This window comes from Neomonachus schauinslandi, chromosome 5 (genome assembly GCF_002201575.2).
Source record: "Neomonachus schauinslandi chromosome 5, ASM220157v2, whole genome shotgun sequence".
NCBI lineage: Eukaryota > Metazoa > Chordata > Mammalia > Carnivora > Phocidae > Neomonachus > Neomonachus schauinslandi.
In genome coordinates this window covers 151,929,967-151,953,697 of record NC_058407.1, presented here as the reverse complement: position 1 = coordinate 151,953,697, position 23,731 = coordinate 151,929,967, and the positions used below count along the sequence as shown (strand labels likewise).

The following is a 23,731-nucleotide window of genomic DNA, read 5'->3' as shown; positions in this document are numbered from 1 at the left end:
GTCCGCTAACAAAGCAATGTCCCTTTCATTCTTTGAGACTCCATTTCCCAGCCCCCTCTGTAGCTGGGTATGACCATAGGACAGTTCTGGCAAATGGGATGTGAGCACAAGTGAGGGTGAGCTGTCCAAGTTTCTCGCAGAAAGAAAACTACTATCCTCCAATGCCCGCAGGCTGTACTTGGACATGGTCGAGGTAAGCCAGCTTCCCCCAGCAAGACAGGGGCAACACCCCAGAGGGATGGCCGAGCAACAAGACAGAAGGAGCCTGGGTGGTGCTCTACAGCAGAGCGGCCCTACCCCATCTGATCTCACACCTTTAGCAAGACAGAAATAAACTTTCTATTTTACCGAAGCTAAAACCCGGTATCCTACTAAGACAAGTGCCTTTCTGATGTGTTTTGTGCCTTTATTTCTTTTTTTGTCCAACTAAAAAGCCTATGGTTCCATGTATTACAAAAAGTCTTGATATTTTTATTTTGGTTAACTATTCAAGAGGTCAACAACACAAGATCATGAAAATAAAGATTCCAAAATTCAGAAGAAAAAAAAGAAATACAATTCATCTTGCTGACGGTTAAGTTCCAAAACGTTTTCTCCATTCTTGTAACATTTTCCAGTGACTCAAGCTGCTGGGCTTAAAAATTCTGTGGGGACTGAAATTTCAGCCACAAATGAGCAGGAACTGCTTCAAACACAATCAAATGGAAACATGTAAGGGAAAGAACCAGAAAGCAAAGGAGTGATACTTTGGCCTCTGATCCAGAGGTAAGGCTAACGGCTAACGCACAGGACTGAGCCTCAGGTCTACTAAACACCTAGAGCCCTTCATGTAAGGAAGAGAAGCCATTTCATTTGAATTTCAAGTAATTGGCTAATAACGAGAAAAAATGTAAAGGCTATGTTACTGGATGAGTGAACTCATTATTATTTTATCTGCTGCTCTCAAATCTCCAGGAGACGTGGAGTTTGAGTTCACGCCTTTTCCTCTCAACAGAAATCCCTTTGTAAAAACATCTGCCATCTCGGCGCGCCTTGGTGGTGCAGTTGATTGTCTCTTGGTTTCGGTTCAGATCACGATCTCAGGGTTGTGGGATTGAGCCCCACATCAGGCTCTGTGCTCAGCGTGGAGTCTGCTTGAAGATTCTCTCCCTCTGCCCCTGCCCCCCGACTCGCTCTTGCTCTCTCTCTCTCTCAAATCAATCAATCTTAAAAAAAAAAAAAAAAAAAGCCCGACCATTTAATCTTCTCAGGAAGGTTACCCTCAGCCTCTCTCTCCTCCTAGACTGGAATGTCCTCATTAGCAAGAATTTTAATAGACCCCATAAAATAATAGTATCCACAGCGGCAGCTTAATGCAGTAATTCCCCAATGTACTATTATGTGGTATTAAGACCCAATCCATGTTATGTTTCAGCCTTAAGCGTGGCTTACTTCACAGAGTCATGCATGGTCTTGCACACGTGCAAAAGCGCATTCAGAATCACAGGGTCCTTTGTGGGCTCTTGCTGATGCCTACAAGACATTTAAAGACAACAGTGTAAGTTATGTCCGCTCACAGCAATGAAGGCGCAGGCTTAGTTTCTCCTCTATCACATATATTTGAGAAATAGCAAATTACCCAGTTGGCATTGAACATGTAATGGGCAATGTTCTGGTTTTACTCTTAATTCTTCCTTCAATAACAAGTTTGCTTTTCTACACATATTATAACTTCTCCTAAAATCACGGTAAATCCTACCAAATCATGGTAAAGCTGCTGCATTTCCTAAGCCAGGCAACGGGCAGACCTGATTTTTTTACATTTCTTTCTGAAGCAGCCCACAACCCTTCTACAACTGTGTTAAGTGCCAGGCAAAACTGTAATTTGGCTTTTCAAATAATATAGAAGGACAAGGTCTTATAACAAATCTTGATGTAAGTAAAGGAAGTATATTTGTTTCCAAGCATATGGAATTAATATTTCAGGAAGACAACACAAGGAAAGCTTAAAACATACATTATTCAAGCAACATCTAACTCAATTTTCCAAACCGGGGTTACTTAAGTTCCATCTTAACACACTTTATTTTACCATATCTATATATTTAATATTTAAAGCAACTTTAGGGGTGCCTGGGTGGCTCAGTCAGTTAAGCACTGCCTTCGGCTCAGGTCTTGATCCCAGGGTCCTAATATCGAGCCCTCCATCGGGCGCCCTGGTCAGCGGGGAGCCTGCTTCTTCTTCTCCCTCCGCCTGCCTCTCTTTCTACTTGTGCTTTCTCTCTCTGTCAAATACATAAATAAAATCTTTAAAAAATAAAATAAAGCAACTTTAACTTTTTAAATTGAATTCTGTCCTAAAAAAAACATGAAAACACCAATTAAACTAGTTGTATATTGAATACACATTAAATTAAATATACAACTTTTCAAATCAAAATCAAAATCTCTCCTCCACGTGCCACCTAGAATTATTTCCTGTACCACCAACAGTAGGCTGTTTGGGGAAACACAGATTTAGTCAAAAGGAAAGCAACTAAATTTAAAAATCAATCACAAATCTAAGCATTGAAGACAGAAAGCTTTCTAGCTCTGCGACCTTGACAAGTATGACTTTATTTTTATCTTTTAAAATGTTACTCCCTAAGTAGTTCATTAACAGATTGCTCCTTCCAAAAACACATCGGAATACAATGTAGGTGATGGCCAGGCTCCAACTACTACTTATGGCTTTGTCTTCTTAGGCACTAATTACAAACTTTTATCATGACTGCTCCTTGTAATGTGTGTTTCCTCACCATGTTATTCTAGATGTTAAATGCATACAGATCATTAGGCCTCCAAGGACACAGAGTGATTCTCATCCATATGCTTCACAGGGGCATCGGGAATCCAAGCTCTGGGTGACACCGTGTTACACTTACTTGATAAAAACTTCCATGATGCATTTGCAAACCTCCACCCGTACACTCTCTTTTTGGAACATGTCCAGAAACGGCAAAAATTTTTCCTAAAAGTAAAAAAAAAAAAAAAAAAAAAAAGCACTCTACATGCAATTTACACAAGTTGTTGGAAGGGATTTGTTGGGTCCCTTTTTCTTTGAAGGTCAGAGCAGAGAAAGAGCTATTCATCTCTCTTGAGGCAGGTCAGAGGAGGACCCACCTGAAAGCAGGTTTGTGAAAGCTTGTAGGGTTAAAACCACTTACACGCCCCAGGGGTCAGGGCTGGGGCCAGTGAACATTTTGGGAACCATCTGGGCAAGCTTCAGATGACCATGGGCTTCTCTGGGTAACAACACACAAGGTGGGCTTCTTTTTTACAATTACACTGATCAGAGAAAGAAGAGCCAGTTGTTCCGAGTGGCCCCCACATCCTGACTCTACATTTACTAACTGTGCCACCTTACTCAAGTTACTCCACCTCCTCCAGCATCAGTGTTCCCATCTGTAAAGTGGGAATCCTAACTGCTCCTACTTCCTAGCAGTGTTGTGAAAATGGTACGAGGCAACGCATGCAAAGTTCCGGCAGGGTGCTTAGGGTATGGAGAATCTCCAAAAAATAAGAGGTTCTATTTTTAAAATAAGCAAGAAACAAACAGTTCTGTGAGTGTACATGAATGGAAACCCACAGAGGGAGGGGTGACAGGGAAGAGAATCCTCTAGATTTGTACTTGCCCAGGGCAATGCAGCCAACATGAAGGGGCATCGTGGGGTATTTTAAAATGTGAGGGACACATAAAAAAAATTTCAGCTGTCAGACAATGAGACAACTATTAGTTTGACGTACTCCAGAGTTTCAACGTTAGACTGTATGTGTGATAAAAAGCAAGTGTCCTATGAAAATCAGTGTGGAAGAGGAAAAGAGGAAGAGGACACCCAGTCTGACTCCAAGGTTTGAGAAGCTGTGTGATGTTCAAGAGGGGCACACATTCCATGAGCGAGTCATGAAAGAAATAAAGATAATATTTCTCTCTCCATCTGGGTACTCATTTTTCAAACGCTGATTAAGTTGTTATGCCATAAATCCTGAAGTTGTTTAGACCTAACTACTTTCTAAAGGGAACTGTTAAGTATTTCTTTTGGCCTGGGACACCATGAAAACATGACTGAGACACTAAGTGAACCTCTGACTCAGACACAAATTTCCAAAGGTAATTAAGGAATGCTACTTACCACTGAAAAAAGAACGGAGAAATCGTGGAAGTGGGCAATCACTTTCTTAATTATTGAATGAAGCTGCAAAACCGAACAGAAAACACATCTTTAATAAAACTTGGATATATTTTTTCAAGATTTTATCTCTAAGTAATCTCTACATCCAACGTGGGGCTCAAACTCACAACCCCAAGATCCAGCCAGGCATTCCAAAAGTTGGATATTTCTAAAAGGCAACCTTCTTTCATAATTTGAAATTACAATTACAATAAGGGAAAGCTGGGTGACTCGGGAACGGGAGATTACTGGGGGTTAAAGGTTAGGCCCTGTCTCAGTCTGAGTTTGCCCATCTTACTCTGTAGTCTTGGCGAAGCCACTTCCCAGCTTCATCTTCCTCCTCTGTAAAATGGAGAGCAAAGCAGTACCTGGCTCACTGTGAGGGTTAAATGGGATGGTTCGTGTAACGTGCTTAGAACAGTGTAGTGCCCTTCCTTGGAAAGCTATTATAAAGTCAGCTATGAATATTCAAGGGGAGGCGGCGGCAAACAACTTCATCAAAGGGCCACAGAGCCATCACAACTACTCAACATGGCTACTGCAGCTCAAAAGTAGCCAGAGAAAGCATGTAAGCAAATGGGCATGGCTGGAGCCAATAAAACTTTCTTCACAATAGCAGGTGGTGGGCTGCATTACATTTGGTCTATGGGTCATACTTTGCACACCCCTGTTCCAGCCCATCATGGCCCGGTGTTTCTTGACAACTTCTGTGGAGAGGCAATGAACAGAGTTTGCTGGTGGAGTCAAAGGCCACATCATTACCCAAGGATGGTGGCACAGTCTCTAAGGTCAGCTCCAGATACCCAGGTACTAATGTCCACCCCCCCACACCCTGAGATGCACACAGTCCTGTTGACAGGGAGACACCACAGAGGTGCTTTTTCTAAGGAAAATATAAACCTCCGCCCCTGGTTACTGTCGTGAAGAGAAAATTTACTGACAGGTACTTTTGTTTACACTTTTAAAAACACTGCTGTTGAAATCATTTGTTTAAATCGCTTAAGACAAGGGGCTCACAACTCATATGGGTGGGTGGCTATCCAGAATGCAGGCTGACCCCTGGGGTACCTTTCATAAATTGCTTCTAGATATGACAGAATTGTATAATGTAATTATTCCTCTCTCTCTTAGGAACGGACTGCATTAAAATTATTATGTTAAAGTCTTCAATTAAATGGGTCCCTAGGAGTCAAGGTCTTACTAAATATTCCTCAACAAAAATTCTAATGCATCTCAGTTTTCATATGCACCCAAGATCTTGCCGACCCACAAGGGTATGACCCATCTCCTCTACACGGTTCATTCACTCAGTGATGCTTATCAAGAGCCTGTTGTGCAAGACTATCACCCTGAGAAAAATGTCAGGTATTCAGTGCCTACTCAATAAATTCTAATGATGAACTATTTTAATTAGCAAATGGTGAAAACACTCTTACCAAAATGTTAGAATTCTAACCTTCTTACAAGAACATGTAATTAATTTTCTTCTACTAAGTGAAGCTAAAAATTGATCGCAATAAGTGCCAGAACGTCATGTTATTAAATAAAAAATAAAATCTTAATTAGGTTGAAAGTCACTTGACAGTAAATGAACCTTCGCTGGATTCTGTACTGGAGGAGGAAAAAATCTGCTATCAAGGACATTATTGAGTCCACTGACAAAGCTACAGTATGGACTGTGGAAGAGACAACAAGATATTAATGTTAAATTCTCTAGAGTTGATAACCAAACTGGTTATATGGAGAATGTCCTTGTTCTTAGGAAATATTCAGTGAATTCTTCAGAGGCAAAGTAGCATGATGTATGCAACTGTTTATCCTCAAAGGAGCCAGAAAAAAATTTACACACATACAGTGCATATGAGTATGTGTACACATGATAATGATAAAGCAAACATGGAAAATGTTCACAGTTGGTGAATCTGACTAAAAAAATAATGGGAGTTCAGGGGCGTCTGGGTGGCTCAATTGGTTAAGCGTCTGCCTTCGGCTCAGGTCATGATCCCAGGGTCCTGGGATCGAGTTCCGCATTGGGCTCCCTGCTCAGCGGGGAGCCTGCTTTTCCCTCTGCCTCTCTCTCTCTCTCTCTGTCTCTCATGAATAAAGAAATAAAATCTTAAAAAAAAAAAGTTTATGTATATCATACCTATGTATTTAAAAAATAATAAAATTTAAAAAAAACAAATGGGGGCGCCTGGGTGGCTCAGTTGTTAAGTGTCTGCCTTCAGCTCAGGTCATGATCCCAGGGTCCTGGGATCGAGCCTCACATCAGGCTCCCTGCTCAGAGGGAAGCCTACTTCTCCCTCTCCCACTCCCCCTGCTTGTGTTCCTGCTGTCGCTATCTCTCTCGCTGTCAAATAAATAAATAAAATCTTAAAAAAAAAAATGAAGGGGCGCCTGGGTGGCTCAGTTGTTAAGTATCTGCCTTCGGCTCAGGTCATGATCCCAGGGTCCTGGGATCGAGTTCCGCATTGGGCTCCCTGCTCAACGGGGAGCATGCTTTTCCCTCTGCCTCTCTCTGTCTCTCTCTCTCTATCTCTCATGAATAAAGAAATAAAATCTTAAAAAAAAAAAAAAGTTTATGTATACCATACCTATGTATTTAAAAAAAAATTAAATTAAAAAAAAACGAATGGGGGCGCCTGGGTGGCTCAGTTGTTAAGTGTCTGCCTTCAGCTCAGGTCATGATCCCAAGGTCCTGGGATCGAGTCCCACATCGGGCTCCCTGCTCGGCAGGAAGCCTGCTTCTCCCTCTCCCACTCCCCCTGCTTGCGTTCCTTGTCTCTCCCTGTCAAATAAATAAATAAAATCTTTAAAAAAATAATCATAATAATGGGAGTTCTCTGAACTATTCTTTCAATTTTCCAATAAGCTTGACTATTTCCAAATAAAAGTTAGTTTAACTGGAAAACACAGGCCCCCTACTTACTGGTGCCAAGCAACCGCCAGGGCATCCCATATCGTATCTCACGCAATCCTCACAGCTACTCGGGAGTGTAGGACTACCAGCCCCGCTTTACAAGTGAGAAAACTGAGGCACAGCAAGGTTAAGCAGTGGAGTAAAGGGCAGACGGCGACGATATGGCAGAGCTAGGGTTTGAACCCAGGATTATCTGACTTTACAGCCTGACCCATGCAACATGCCTATGTGATTCAACAGAATCAAATTCCTAACAGTGTGGAAATGAGAAAAGCAAAGCTGTTACCTGAGGATAGGAGTCTTCAAATGCACGATCTGGAGTCATGTGCTTGATGACATCAGCCAGAACGGTATTCACCTCTCGTTTCTAAGGGCGGGGCGGCGGGGGGGGGGGGTGATAAACCTGAGTTAGACACTGTAAGGCAGTCACTGACCGCTTTTCTGGAGTAAAGGACTAACATTTTCAGAACACAGCACATACTTTCCAGGAAACAGTTTCAAATCTTCTGCTGGAAATAATATTAAGGGAGAACTCCCACCCATATCACAGCCCTGAAGGTAACTACTTCTGCACCAGGTCAGGACTAAAACATTGTTCTCAAAGGTTCTGGGGTATTACACTGTCCCCGCCGCCTTCCCTGAGCGCTGATAAAATCGGCCGTGGCACTCTGTCCCTGCCTGTCCCAGGCCGCTCCCCCGGCGCTGGCGGACGGCGCAGCTCGGCCCTGTGGGAAGTGCGCAGACTCAGCCCCTTCAAGCGGAGTGACCTCGATGCCCACCTTGGCTTTTGTCATCTCTATTGGGGGGTCAACCAACCACGGCCCCAATCCAGTCCTGGGCCTGTTTTTATACAGCCCACGAGCTACAAATGATTTTTACGTTCAAACCAGAATAATGATATTTCATGACAAAAATTATATGAGATTCAAATTTCAGTGTGCATCAAGTTTACTGGAACGCACAGCTGTACTCACTCATATACTGTCTGTAGCTGGTCACATGCTGCAATGATAGAGTTGGATACTTGTGACAGAGGTCGTACAGTCCACAAGGCATCACATATTCAGTATGGCTCGCCACAGAAAAGGTATGCTGACCCCTGGTCCTTGTAACAGGAAGAGCGAAGCCTCCTGGCAAGGTCTCTCTGAGGCTGCACAGCTCACAGGTAAGGCGCCTGCTATTTGATATTTGTTATCTAAATAGTTGCCATTATGTTTACTCTCTTGCCTAAAGCTCATTAAACTCCCTGGCATGGACATGTTTATCCCCATTTTAGAGATAAGGAAGTGGAGCTCCGAGAAGTTACGTGACTTAGCTAGGGTCACACAACTAAAAAAAAAAAAACACAAAAACAGAAACAAAAAACTGACAATGGCACTAAAATGAACCAGAGCTCCTTGGAGAAATAGCTGATGCTGATTAACATAACATAATAAAATAAAATTAAAAAAAAAAAAAAAGAACTATGCCAGGGAGCCTGCAACATCTTATAAGAGCAAGCAAGGAAGGCATCAAAGACTATAGAGAACATGTCAGAAGGACTCAGGAGCCAATCTGAAAAGGCATCCACTGGACAAAGAAGGGACAAATGGGGCGCCTGGGTGGCTCAGTTGGTTAAGCGACTGCCTTCGGCTCAGGTCATGATCCTGGAGTCCCTGGATCGAGTCCCGCATCGGGCTCCCTGCTCGGCAGGGAGTCTGCTTCTCCCTCTGACCCTCCTCCCTCTCATGCTCTCTGTATCTCATTCTCTCTGTCTCAAATAAATAAATAAAATCTTTAAAAAAAAAAAAAGGGACAAATGAGCATCAGTAAGAATGATGTAATTCAAGTATATTTAAATCCATGTGCTCCTAAAGATACCAACAACTACTACTCACTGGTCACCTTTGGGGATGCTGAGGAATCAAGCCTCATTCTAAAACTAGTAAAGGAAAGGAAACAAACCAGCAGCATCCCTGCCTTTTCTGTGCAAGCTGTACCTCAGGGTAACCAAACACCCAACATGAGAAGTTTCTCTTTCTACAAGTATCCCAGCTAATGAACAGAGAAGAGTTGATTGTAATTCCAGGTATCACCATTTTGCAGCCCCTGAGAAACAGTGAGATGCAACGAGCTTTGGTGGCTATCCATGTTATAGAGAGACAGCCTGATACCGTGAGCTTCCCAGGAGAAGCGCCCAACCACCACCCACAGTGCCAGAAACTCTAATCTGAAGCTGATGAAGTCTCTAGAACTAACTGCTGATTGGCAGGGTATATTGACAGCAGAAGAACACCGTCATCAGATGCAACTAGCTGGTCCAGACTGGGAAACTCTACAGGACAAAGGTCCCAATTTCTTCAACAAATAAATTACAGATGGCGGGGGTGGGGGGGAAGGGAAGGGAACACGGCGGGGAAAGAGAGAGAATTTACAGTTTAAAAGAACCTTAAGAAATCTACCACAATGTACAGGCTTTATTTTAATCCCAACTGAACAATAAACTCTAAAAAAAATTGCAAGACAACTGGGGACATCTGATCATTGATTTTTAGTATTAAAAGCAGTATTATTATTATTTTTTGGTTAAGATAAGCTATCGGGATTTGGTTTCAGAAAAGGGAATCTTATATTTTACATATACGTGCTGAGAATTGGCAGGTGAAGACACAGTGTTTGTGATTTGCTTCAGAATAACCCAGGGGTGGAGAGAAAGGGTAAAGATCTAAATGAAACAAGATCTGTCATGAGTTGATCATTTCTGGGTGATGAGTTCAAGGAATATCATGTTTGAAGTTTCCAAAATAAAGCATAAAACCAAAATTGGACCAAAGAAACAAAATCAACAGAGCAGCACTTACATAATGCTTAAAACAAGGCCAAAACCAATTTACCGAGTAAGAGGCCAGGATGGTGGCTGCCTTCAACTTCCAACGGTCGGGGAGTGTGACTGGGAGCACAGTTCAGGGGGCTTGGAGGAGTTATTCCCTGTTTCTGGATCTGGACCATGATCACACGGGTGTACTTCCTCAAGATTCATTAGGCAGCAAACTTACAATACATGCATTTTTCTGCATATATGCTATACTTTGGTTTTTAAAAGCTGATGAAAATTTGCATTCTGGCAACAGGATTTGAACCCAATTCTGCCTGCTTCTAAAATCTCTATTACTTGGCAAGCCCAGTTATTTCCCAAACTGAGGTTCCAGTATGGGCACAGGGAAAGAAGTGCCTTCGCTTAGAAAAAAAATTACACACAAGTCAAATATGTGGAAATGCTACTGACTGGACCCCCAGGGAGAGTCACAATGCGCTTTAGCAAGTAAGCATCTAAGGTTTCCTATGGTGAAACAAACTGCCTCCCTTGGTATAACGGAGCATTTCCCCAATTTACACTGAGTATGGAATACTTTCGTTACAATGCACATATTCAGGGGCGCCTGGGTGGCTCAGTCGTTAAGAGTCTGCCTTCCGCTCGGGTCATGATCCCAGGGTCGTGGGATCGAGCCCCACATCGGGCTCCCTGCTCAGCGGGAAGCCTGCTTCTCCCTCTCCCACTCCCCCTGCTTGTGTTCCCTCTCTGGCTGTCTCTCTCTCTGTCAAATAAATAAAATCTTTAAAAAAAAAAAAATGCACATATCCATGCTCTACCGCAGTGTAACATAAAGGATGTGATTTTTATAAATTAAGGACAATTACCATTGTAAAACGCCTAAATGGTTCAGCTAGCCTTGTTCATTATTATAAACATGAATAAAAACATAACTCTTCCAGAAACAATACCGCAGGCCACACATACCGTGAAATGCTTGCAAGTGTACTCCACCCACACTTCAGCACAGTTAATGTAGTCCTGCAGAGAAAAGGCACAAACGTCTCGACGATAAGAACACCATGATGGACCTTATGGTAAAAGCTCATCACGTACAAACCCCTTCAAGGGCTCTGACAATTAAAAGAGGTAAGTGATAGGAATTTCAAGACTGGTTGGTTCATCTACAGAAAAGTCTAGCCCACGGATATATTTTACCCTAAGAAGCGAGTTATAGAAATACAGAAGTTGCGTGAAACTAACTAACATTCCAGAATTGCCACTTGGGCCAAGACAGAATCTGGGAAGAACTGAAAGGCAGTGGAGATAAAAGTCACGAGTCCGGGCCACACCTCAGCAGAGACACTGATGGTGGATCTGGTTGAAGACCAGAATTAGGGGCGCCTGGGTGGCTCAGTCGTTAAGCGTCTGCCTTCGGCTCAGGTCGTGATCCCAGGGTCCTGGGATCGAGCCCCACATCGGGCTCCCTGCTCCGCGGGAAGCCTGCTTCTCCCTCTCCCACTCCCCCTGCTTGTGTTCCCTCTCTTGCTGTCTCTCTCTCTGTCAAATAAATAAATAAAATCTTTAAAAAAAAAAAATGAAGGGGCGCCTGGGTGGCTCAGTCGTTAAGCATCTGCCTTCGGCTCAGGTCATGATCCCAGCATCCTGGGATCGAGCCCCGCATCGGGCTCCCTGGTCCGCGGGAAGCCTGCTTCTCCCTCTATTTGTGTTCCTTCTCTGTCTCTCTGTCAAATAAATAAAAATTAAAAAAAAAAATCTTTAAAGAAAAAAGAAAAATGAAGACCAGAATTGAATGTGATTTTTGCACGTTCTGAGAAGAAAAAAAAAAAAGCTTCCTACCTTTAAAAAAAAAAAAAAAAAAAACATTTTTCTGATAGAGGGGTGATGTGTATGTTGTAAAAAGGCTAAGAAAGCACTGAAGATTTCAGGTAAGAAATTACGTGTTAGATTCGAGTAGGGGGGAGGGCCCACAGAGAGCCCGTGGGATGGTCATGGAAATGGCAGTGAACAGCTGGGTACGGCTGCCTGCCCCAGAAGACACTCAAGGTGGGGAAAACAAGCGCTCGAGCTCGAGCGTGTCTCTTCTGTTCCTACACTTTAAGAAAGAAGAAATGCTGAAGGAAGAAAATAGTTATCTCGGTCACATAAGAAAAGCCAGGAACATCTGAAGGTCGGACTGGAAAGGGAAGGCCGAAGGCCCTGTGAAGTTCAAGACTAAAGAAAACCATCAATGTGGCCTTTTGATGCAAGGTTGCTTGGAAGCACTCACACAAAGGCATCAGAGGCCTGGCGACTTTGGACTTTACACATGCTAAATAAGCTGTTTGGTTAGCCGATCAGAGTTAAGTTAAACAGTTTAGTTTATGAAGTTTAGTGAGGGTTTTGCTAAACTTAACCTAGGTATTTGATTTGGTAAACAAGTCTCTGGTATTTCTAAATTAGGCCATTATTCGCAATATACTATTGTAAATGAGGTGACTGGAAAGGGGTTTATAACTGAACTCACTCTAATATTTCCTTCTTGGTAAATGATTGTGTCAAATGTTACGTACCCTTATTGAGTTATTTGCTGGGTTTTGGACTCGATGTTTGCGTCCAAAATGCCTGTGTTGAAAATCCCAGCCCCTCAGTGTGCTGGCATTAGGAGGTGGCTTTGGGAGGTGATGGGGTCATGAGGGCAGAACCCTCATGAATGGGATTAGTGCTCTGATAAAAGGGACCCCAGAGAGCCCACTCTCCCTCTCTGCCAAGGGAGGAGGAAAAGCTGGCCATCTGCAAATCCAGAAGAGGGCCCTCACTGGAATCTGAACAGGCTGTCACCCTGATTTCAGACTTGCAAACCCCAGAACTGCAAGAAATAAATTTCTGTTGTCTGTAAGCCCCCCGGTCTGCGCTGTTCTGTTATAGCAGCGGAACTAAGACATGCTGCTAGCAGGAGAGGAACGGTGTGCGGTGCGGTGAAGTCTGCCCAGCCAGTCCTTCAGCCAAAGACAGCCAGTACCATTTACCTAGTGGCAGCCGCAAAACTTGCTGGCGTGCTGCTGACAAGGATGGTGAGATGGGCAAGCCAAACCTCCAGCACGATGGCGCTACGTGCCTTCAGCACCTAACACCGGCTGGTCCATCTCTCCTAGACTCCCCGACCTGAAGTGGCGGGAGAAAGAGGCCCCAGCTGTCTCTGTTCAGGGGACAACAGTTCAAGGGACAACAGGTGGAATTCCCTTCTAATTACAGGTTTGACTGCTGATCTTCCATTTAGGAATATCTTACTCAGTTGATACTTTCAAATCCAAGTACTATAGATAGCTGCACTTTGGATGCTGTTTACAAAGCCAGAGGTCTTTTAAAGTTTCAAATATTTATAATTTTACACTTTTAGTAGATCCTGAAGCCTCAAGAATTAGACATAATTAGGATACAAAAATCCAACAAATATATCTTTAGAGCTGTCAATTCTCCACTATAGGTTAGCAAAAACAATTAAAAGTAGTATTATTTCTAAAAAAAACCCAAAAAAACAGACACATAATTAGTCAAAAGATAATTTTTTTAAAGGAAAGAACATACTGAAGAACTTGGACAAAAGGCAGGCACAGTCAATCTAAGGTCTGAATGGTCACCCACCTGTGGATTCTTCAACTTAGTGATGACTTTCCAAGCTTCATTGAGAATTTGGAGTCGATCGCCCTCAGGAGGGTCAGCCAAGGCCAAGTTTAACCCCAATGAGCGAAAAAGGAGATGCTAAGAAAAAGAGCGAACCATTACAATACTGGGGATTTTAAATCAGAGCACCTTGAGGCTTAGAGGAAAAGGCTCTAACACTGAGCTCATCTCAGGGCTCATCCTCCAATGACCTTCCTGAAGTTCGACCTCAGGCCTACGTGCAAGTCTGACTGAGCTGCTCCGAACAAAGAGCCGGCTCCATGTACCACTCTGATTCGTGGGCCCTAACATTCTGCTGGACAGAGGTGTTCATAAATAACGAGTGAAGATACATTTTTAAAGACTGGGGACTGAGCCTTTCCTAAGTACTTCACAGTGAGCTAATTTGATAGATTTAGGACTCGCTGGCAGCAATGACACGTGTCTAACAATCCCAATCACAAAATCATCTTCTATCGTGTTCTTCAGAGACAGAGCCTTTGCCTGTTTTCCTGCTGGTCCAAGCTGCTCCCCACCCCCCCACAAGGACTGTCTCCCTTGACAGCTCTCAGGTAAATGGTGCCTATCTGCTCTCCCACAAGAGCCTACCTTGGGGAAACCCGACTCATCGCACTCTTTAATCATGCCAATGAAATCCATGGACCTCGTGGCGATGAACTCGGCCCGGAAAGCTGACATCACAGAATTCAACAGCAAGGCACTGTAAGACACACGACCCACGTCAGCAGAGCTGCCCCTTAATGAAAGTCACTTTAATTTTAAGTACGTACGTTGCTGGGAAGGAGGAATTGAGAACTCTTTAATGGTAAAGTTGGAAAAAAATTTTAAAAGGCTGGCGTGAAAAGGCAACCTCTAGAGAACAACACGATGTTTTATACACATTTGGAACTCGATAAATGTTGAATTGACTGGATGAATGGGTAGCTGGCTGGCTGGCCGGATTGATGGACAGCAAGCAATCAAATCCATTTAAACAGATGTAAACTGAGCCTTTGATAGGCTGGTGCACTAATAAAACTAAACATTAAGTCACAATATTGATCCAAGCTGCAAATATATAAAATACATATCTTCACCTCTTACAAAAAGCACTGTTCTAAGACCTAGGGGACACAGTGACTTAGGGACATCTACCACGGAAGGGAGAGCAGAGGAAAAACCTCATATGCTTGGAAGACAGGAAAATGGAGTTTATTTTGACCCTACCACTTACCACAGCCCCATGGGGAAAGGACTATTACTAAACCCATTTTACAGATGAGGAGACTGAGGCACAGAGAGGTCAAGTAGGTGACCCCAGTTCACAAAGCTAAGAAAGAGTGGAGCCAGGAATCGGAAGCCAGGAGACTGAACTCAACTTTCCTGCCCTCTGTTGTCATCCTGTCACTCTGCTGGTCCTCTCGCCCACATGAACATGCCAAGCTCAAAAAAAATAAATAAATAATCAACCAGCTCCGCTTCCAAACCCATGTTTTATTAATTTTAAAATACTGGGGCACCTGGGTGGCTCAGTCTGTTGGGCATCCAACTCTTGACCTCGGCTCAGGTCTTGACCTCAGGGTTGTGAGTTCAAGCACCACATTGATCTCCATGCCTACTTAAAAAAAATTTTTTTAAATAATTTAAAAAATAAAATACTTACTTGTTTCCTAGTTTCTTGCATCTATCCATCATCTCAGTTAGCAGAGCCTAATTAAAAATAATTATAATGAAAATCATCAGGTTGGAGAATCTAAAACAACATTTCTCACAAAGGGATCTTGCCTCTCACGACCATCCATGAGGCAGGCTCTCCCACTACGCAGGTGAGAAACTGAACCATGAAACAGTGATGTGTTTGGACCAAGGTGACACAGCGAGCTACCGCGGGCCAGACGTGACCCAGGCCATCTGGCATCAAAGGCTATACTCTTCATCACATTTCCTCCGAACGAGTTTTGAAGCCTATGTTTTCGGCGAAAGGAAGTAAATATTTTACTCACTGGAATACTGTTAATGGCTTTAGAGCTATCTTAAGACAATTACGTATTTCTAAAAGAGCTCCTGTTTTGTTTTGTTTTTTACAAAAATCAATGGAAGAGGTATCCTTTAGGTCAGTGGTTTGGGGAAGGTTTTGAATGGCACAGACGAGGTCAACCCTGAGACTGAAGAGCCACTAACAGCAATCTGGACACTGAGAGCTCACCGGGCACCAGGCTAAGCACTGTGCTTGCCTTTTCTTGTTGGCTCTTCACAGCAGTCTTCAGAGGCCCACCTGTTATCCGCACGTCACAGAAGCAAAAGTCAAAGCTCAGAAACATTAAGCTGCTTCCCAGTAAGTGGTGGAAATGAGATTCGTAGGAATCTGGCCTCCCATGGTCTTTAGTGCAATTGTACCCCTTCGGGCTGTGTCCTAGGTGGTGCCTGAATAATTAAGGTGAAAGCTGACTGTGGAGATTGCCCGTACCCCAGAACCCCGACTTCATTCAGATTTCTGTCTCTGCCCTACAAACATCAGGGTGGGGCCTGTTACAGACTGAATAAGGTCCCCTCCCAATTTGTATGATGAAGCCCTAATGCCCAATGTGACTGCGTTTGGAGATAGGGCTTTTAGAGACGTAATCAGTGAGAAGTGAGGTCCTAAGTGTGGGGCCCTAATCCAATGGGAATGAGGTCTTTGTAAGAAAAGGAAGAGAGGGGCGCCTGGGTGGCTCAGTCAGTTAAGCATCTGCCTTCAGCTCAGGTCATGATCCTGGGGTCCTGGATCGAGCCCCGCATCAGGCTCCCTGCTTCTTCTCCCTCTGCCTCTGCCCCTCCCCCCGCTCATGCTCACTCTCTCCTGCTCTCAGGCTCTCTCTCTCAAATAAATAAGTAAAATCTTAAAAAAAAAAAAAAAGGAAGGAAAAGAGGAGGAGAGACCAGGAACACACATGCACAGAGAGAAGACCATGTGAGGACACAGTGAGAAGACAAGCCTCACCAGAAACCAACCCTGCCAACACCTTGATTTTGGACTTCTAGCCTCCAGAACTGTGAGAAAATAAATTTTTGTTGTTCGAGCCCTCCAGTCTATTATGGCAACCTGCTATGGTCTGAATGGCCCCCTAACTCCCAAGGTGATGATATTAAGAGGTGATTAGGTCATGAGGGTGGAGCTCTCGTGAGTGGGATTAATACCCTTATAAAAGGGGCCCAAGAAAGCTCTCTTGTGCCACGTGAAGACATAGCAAAGACAGATGTCTATGGACAGGAAGTAAGCCTTCACCAGACACCAGATCCGCTAGTATCTTGATCTTGTACTTCCCAGCTCCAGAACTGGGGGAAATCAATACTTGGTATTGGTAAGCCACCCAGTTTGTAGCATTTTATTTTAACAGCCAGGATGGACTAAGACACAGCCTGAGCAAATTAACACAGGTCCAAACTGATCACAGTGACCCCATTCCCTTTGCTAGTGTGAGATTCAGACAATGGGCACATGACCCATTTCTAGCTGCTGGAATGGGAGTTCTGAGGAAAGGTTTCCTTGTTCTTAAACAGGAACCCAAGGAATTGTAGATTCTTCATCTTTCTGCCTCTGGATGCTGCCACGTTTGGATGTGATGCCTGGAATGGCTACAGCCACTTTGCTACCTGAGGATGACACAGGAGAGATGGACAGAACCTGCCTAGACCATAGCCTGTATTTGCCGTGTGAGAAAAGACACTGAATTATTTTGGTAGGGCCAATTAGGTGTTTGTTCCTTGTAGTCAGCATCCCAGCTGAAAATAAAATTGCCAATGTCACAAATGGTTTCCCTAATCCACTCATGGGGTATTTATACATGAAAAGTCATTCCTGAAGACCAATATCAAAGTGGTTTCTGGAAAAGATTGAGAAAGAGATATCCTGTAGGAGTATCACACCAACACTGCCCAACATGTACAAGTAATCACTGATTCAATACCTACTTATGGAGCAACTTTAAGGCACTAAGCACTATCCTAGGCACTGGGGACAGGGCAGTGAGAAAATCAAACAGAAAACCATGCCCTTATGTGGCTTATTCTCTCTCTTACACACACACACACACACACACACACAAATAAATGAGAGTTCTTGGCCTACCACTTCTAAAAAAAAGTTGGTAAATGCCAACATATGGACAAAACATTCTGGCTATTAAGACAAATGCTTAGGGGTGCCTGGGTGGCTCAGTTGTTAAGCGTCTGCCTTCGGCTCAGGTCATGGTCCCAGGGTCCTGGGATCGAGCCCCACATCGGGCTCCCTGCTCTGCGGAGAGCCTGCTTCTCCCTCTCCCGCTCCCCCTGCTTGTGTTCCCTCTCTCTGTGTGTCTCTCTCTGTCATATAAATAAATAAAATCTTAAAAAAAAAAAAAAAGGCAAATGCTTAAAAATTTCTTTCACAGGAGATGAATGCATTAAAAATGTATCCAGGGGCGTGGGTGGCTCAGTTGGTTAAGCGACTGCCTTCGGCTCAGGTCATGATCCTGGAGTCCCGGGATCGAGTCCCGCATCGGGCTCCCTGCTCGCCAGGGAGTCTGCTTCTCCCTCTGACCCTCCTCCCTCTCATGCTCTCTGTCTCTCATTCTCTCTCTCTCAAATAAATAAATAAAATCTTAAAAAAAATAAAAAATAAATAAATAAAATAAAAATGTATCCAAATATGTAACTTAAAAAAAAAAAAGCTCTGCCATCATATAGGAATACAGGAAGTACCCAAAAGTGTCCAGGGAGCCAAATGATATGGATCCCAGGCACATCTGTTAGAGATTAGAATTTTTTTTTTTCTGAGAAGCAACAGGATCGATTATCTTTGGCAAGAACGATATAAACAACAGTTCAAACCAGACTGAGACCGAAACAAGCCTGTTGACTGGGATGAACTAGGAAAATGTGCAGCTCAGCATATTAGCTTGTACACACACATCAGAACTTGAGGGTGCAGGAGACTCGGACGGCCCCTACGTTTCATTTATTTATATATTTGTTTTTCATAAAAACTATAAAAATAGGGTCACCCTATAAAAATAGGGTCATGATCTCAGGGTCATGGGATGGAGCCCCATATCGGGGCTCCATGCTCAGCGCAGAGTCTGCTTGAGGTTCTCTCTCTTTCTCCATCTGCCGCTCCCTCCCCCCACCTTCTAATAAACCTTTAAAAAACATAAAAAATAAAATAAAAACTATAAAAATAAACGCTTATTATGGAAAAAATTCTCAAACACTACCGCCGTGCGGTTAAGCAAAATGCAAATGCCTTCCCTCCCAACTCCTGCTTCCTACTGATCACCAGTGTCAACATTTTAGTGTTCATCTTTTTAGGCCTTTGTTTATTTATACCTTGTGAGTATATAGCTTTTATTATAAAAGTCCAGTTTGGGTTTTTTTGTCTTACAAAAATGAACAGTCATATACATATTGGGCCACAACTTGCCTTTTTTACTCAAGAATCTAGCATGGGCTTTGCTCTTCCCGTAACTACACACATGCATCTGCCTCATTCTTTTTAATGTCTGAGGAATCCCTACCATGCATATAACATTACTGTTCAGATTGCTCCTGATAGATTTTTAAAAATTTTTTATTTTGAACGGAATTAGACTCATAAAAGATTATAAAAATAATAGAGAAGGTCCTGGGTACCGGTCACCCAGCTCCCCCCCAATGGTGACATCTTATTTAACTCGAGTCTGTTATCAAAGCCAGGAAAGTGATGTTGGTATAATACAATTAACTAGAATATTTCACCAGGTTTTCCACTCACACTTTTTTACGGGGGAAGGGTATGTCTTTGTGACATTTCACTAACATACACGGATTTCTATAACCACCACCGTATTTAACTGGATCTTTAAGGTTATCTCCAGATGGGGGTTATTTACGTACTTCAAAAGTGTAGGAAAAGCTAAAGAAGTTGGGCTGACACCGCACTTCTGCTTTCTAAACTGAGATGGACTCATATGCGGCTCAGAGTGCTCCCAGATTTGTATTCCTGCTTTTACTATATAACCTTCCAATCAGTGTTTACAAGTACTGCTTCATAAAAACAAACAAAACAAACAAAACAGAGAGAGAGAATTAAGTGATAGGTGTATATTTTCCTCATTTTTCTAAATGAAGCAAACACGTAAAGGGTGGGCAAAATCATATGCCCCTTCCCTCCAGTCCAGACTTGATATGCTCAAGTCTCAAAGAAAATATTTCAATGTGAATAAAAAGAAATCCTATACTCCAGGCGTTAAAAGGAGAAATTTTTAAATTTTTCATCATTTCTCTTTCACTGGGAACTTTTTTTCCTAACTCAAAAGAACGAAAATGATACACCTATACGCATCAGGGGGATTCAGCAATGGCTAAGGCTAGTCTTAGATTGGCATTACCAGCCTCACATTTTAGAATATTTATTTATTTATTTATTTTAAAGATTTTATTTATTTAAGAGACAAAGATAGTGAGAGCACGAGCTGGGGGAAATGGACAAACAGACTCCCCCCTGAGTAGGGAGCCCGATGCGGGGCTCCATCCCAGGACCCCGGGATCATGACCTGAGCCAGTCAGATGCTTAACTGACTGAGCCACCCAGGTGCCCACATTTTAGAATATTTAAAGTGCAACTCATAGTTTGCCCATTAGGTAACAGTCCCATGAGTCGATTTGTTAGGGCCTTTAAGTCCCTCCTTCAGTATAACCACTAACAAGAGTTATCTGGAAAGAAAGAGTTGAGGAGTTTAGAGAACATATCTGCTGGGTTCACAGTTACCGCCAACATGGCTACATGGCTTTGACTCTTTCCAGTTGTGTGACCTTAGCAAGTTGTGAGCCTCAGGTGCCTCATCTATAAAATGGGAATGACAATGATACCTATCCTAGGGAAGCTGAGAATGAAGTAAGGTGGCCCAACTAAAGGAACTAAAACAGGGCTTGGCCCCCAGTGAGCCTCAGAAAGAGGTGATTGTGTGAAGGGCTCTAAAGCTTAGCATCTGACTCACCTCCCTCCTCCATTCCTCACACCCAACAAACCCGATGCTGACGTCACTTCCTGACGTGACTGAGGGTCAGAGAACTTCCTTAACAACAGGTATTCGTTTTAACATTAAGTGAGGGAAAAGCACCATAAAATTACGCATACAAAAATCCTCATCTATAAAACAAAAGTACAGAGCGAAAGCCAGAGTGGACAGAGAAATATTAAATGAAAACCTATCAAAATGTTAATATAGCAGGATTTTAGGTGGCTGTTTTTTGCCTTTTCACTTTTCTATCTTTTCTAAATATGAATACATTTTTTAAATTTGTTTATTTTTTTTTTAAGATTTTATTTATTTATTTGAGAGAGAGAGAATGAGAGAGAGAAAGCACATGAGAGGGGGGAGGGTCAGAGGGAGCAGCAGACTCCCCGCCGAGCAGGGAGCCCGATGTGGGACTCGATCCAGAGACTCCAGGATCACGACCTGAGCTGAAGGCAGTCGCTTAACCAACTGAGCCACCCAGGCGCCCTAATTTGTTTATTTTAAAGAGAGGGAAAGAGGGAGAGAGTGAGAGAGACTGAGCACGTGAGCAGGGGGAGGGGCAGAGGGAGGGGGAGAATCCCAAGCAGACTTCCCACCGAGCACAGAGCCCAATGGGGGCATCCCAGGACCCCAAGATCATGACCTGAGCTGAAATCAAGAGTCGGATGCTCAACCCACTGAGCCACCCAGGCGCCCCTGAGTATGTATTTTTATTAATAAATGTTTTCTGATTAGGAAATTCTCTCCTATCCATTCTGTCTCATTTTTTTCCCACAGCTACCAACTCTTCTCCTTTTTCTGATCTGTCTCCTTCTGCCAGTTTGATCTTCAAGTACCGCTTGTTTCAAATCGTTCTCCTGATCAAAAATCTCCAAGAGCTGCCTGATCTCCACCACGTTATGTTCAACAACCTCTGTAAGCTGTTCCACACCAGCCAGCCTAATTTCTCACTCTCCTCCAGTAAGGCTGGTCTCCTTATTATGCCTCGTACTTGCCTCAGTCCCTTCCCTTGGCCCTCCCTCCCCTCTCCCCCACCTCAACCCCTGCTTATTTCCGGACTTTCAAGTCAACCCAGACCCCATCTGCTTCAGTGAGTCCAAACATAAGGATGGCAGCCACCCCCTTTGCCTGGTGCCCCCATCTCTTGGCCACGCACAGATGGACAGTATCACAGTCACTCCATGACAGTCCTTCAAGGAAGCTTCTTTCATTAGCCCCATTTTACAGCTGGTAAAAGACGTCAGGTAGCCCAAGGCAACACAGCCACAGTCTGAACCCAGGTCTGCCCAACTGCCCACCCCAGCCTACTAGTACACCTGCCTCTTCACTCACCCAACATCTACAACCTGCACCTCTCGGGCTTAGTAAAGGACCACACGGGATTCCCTGTCAGACGAGACTCACCACTCGTGTCCAGGACCAGGCCTTCTTCCTTCTACACCTTCCATGCCACCCCCAACAAACGAAAAGCTGCTGAAATGCTGAGCAGCTTACCAAGGGATCTGTTTTCACCACCCAAAACCAGATCTTGTGAAATGGTTACCTTTTTCCTGTGCAGGATGTGCCTGAAATTCAGGGCATAAATCCATTTTTAACTTATTATCATTTTATTTTAGTTGTATAAGGGGGAAAGAAAAAATCCTGTCTTCAAACAACAACAACAACAAAGCCTTTCTGAATAATCACTCCCTGATTTTTTTTTTCCCTGGGGATTTGGGATTTCAATTTCAATCTGAAATTTCCTATGACAGATATTCGCAGCTGAAGGCTTTTCTCCTTTCCCCTCATCTTGCCTGCCTGTCCTGTATATTAACAGCGGCTATAGCCAGACAGACAATCCCCTGCTTTGGAGGCACAGCCTAACTCCCCAAGTGACACATCCCAGCCACTCAGAGAGTTTTTAGGCATCAGACACACCCATTTTCAACACCACCTTCTACCCGGACATTGATTCCTCTGCATTTTGAAAATAATTAACATTTTTTTAATGAGACGCTGCAAGTTCCTTATTTAAGTGCCCCAAGAATCAGAATTTATTATTATTCAGGTGACCTAATTTTTTTAATCACTTCTTCTGGCTCAGTAATGATTTCCTAGAGTTTTACTCCCCGGGAAAGCTCTATTCCAGCTTCTGCCATCCTTTGAGATTACTGGTGCTTAAAATAAAAGGAAGAATGCCTTATGACAGGTACCTTTTGTTTTAATCCAATTTGGCCTTTTGTTAAGGAGAAAAAAACCTAAGTGTTCCCATTTTCAAACACGTCAATCCTGCTCCTATGTTTCAGTCACTCAGCTGAACAGGTCGGGAGGCTCTTTCTACACTCAGGCTCGTGCCCCTTCTCCCCGGGAGCCTGGGCCACCATATGGTTGCTGAGACTCCTGAAGACCTTCCAATCTTCCATTCATATTGACTTGATTTAAAATCAACTTAATGGTTAAAAAAAAAAAAAAAAGTCACCTGAAATATAAGATGCTCCTCTTTTTCCCCTCATACTTTAGGATTTGGGAAAATTAAAATGCAAGGAAAGCATCACATTCAGTTGGAAAGTTAGAAGCCACCGGAGGCCAAGAAACCTAAGTTAAGATGATGCAAAATCTCACCTTCCAGTGATATTTTGACATACCTCCTCCCCAGTTCTCGCACGCAGATATAAAAATCATGTTTGCGATCCCGACAACACAACAAACACCCCAGTACTATGTGTGGGGCACTCCACCAAGCAACGCAAACAGATCGTCCTACGCGACCCGTGCAAAAAAACAAGAACTAAAGCTCCCATTTCACAGATGAAGAAAAAAGGCTCAGAGTGGTTAGGGACTTGGCTGTGCCTCTGTCCTGACAGCTGTAAGCAATGGATCTGGGAATCAAACCCAGGCATTCCGACTCCAGGGCCCACACCTGAACACTAGGCCACGCTACCACTGAGGACACACACAGCAAGGTGTGTAACCTCCTTTTGTGATTCACCAATTATTGTGAGCACCCTTAGGTCCGTATGCACATCGTGGTCCTCCATCATTGTAAGTGGGCCCCATCACATTCCACTGAATCTATAAGGATTCCACAATCTACCCAATCCCCTTGTGATGGCTGTTTCTGATGCTGGGCCAGCCCGAACAACCCACACATCTGTATGTACGTGTGTGCACGTGC

The 23,731-nt window shown here is 43.5% G+C and overlaps 1 protein-coding gene across 5 annotated transcripts in view; it reads right to left on the bottom strand.

Moving 5' to 3' along the window:
- VPS35L (VPS35 endosomal protein sorting factor like) overlaps positions 1-23,731 on the bottom strand; it is a 113,489-nt gene that overhangs the window by 42,607 nt on the left and 47,151 nt on the right. For all 5 annotated transcript variants that reach the window (XM_021698050.1, XM_044915636.1, XM_044915637.1 and 2 more), the window contains 8 exons: positions 15,228-15,274; positions 14,174-14,285; positions 13,547-13,663; positions 10,889-10,942; positions 7,397-7,477; positions 4,152-4,214; positions 2,904-2,989; positions 1,432-1,512 (listed from right to left, as the gene is read on the bottom strand). In XM_021698050.1, coding sequence (XP_021553725.1) covers positions 1,432-1,512; positions 2,904-2,989; positions 4,152-4,214; positions 7,397-7,477; positions 10,889-10,942; positions 13,547-13,663; positions 14,174-14,285; positions 15,228-15,274 — 641 coding nt within the window. The remainder of the gene's footprint in view (positions 1-1,431; positions 1,513-2,903; positions 2,990-4,151; positions 4,215-7,396; positions 7,478-10,888; positions 10,943-13,546; positions 13,664-14,173; positions 14,286-15,227; positions 15,275-23,731) is intronic.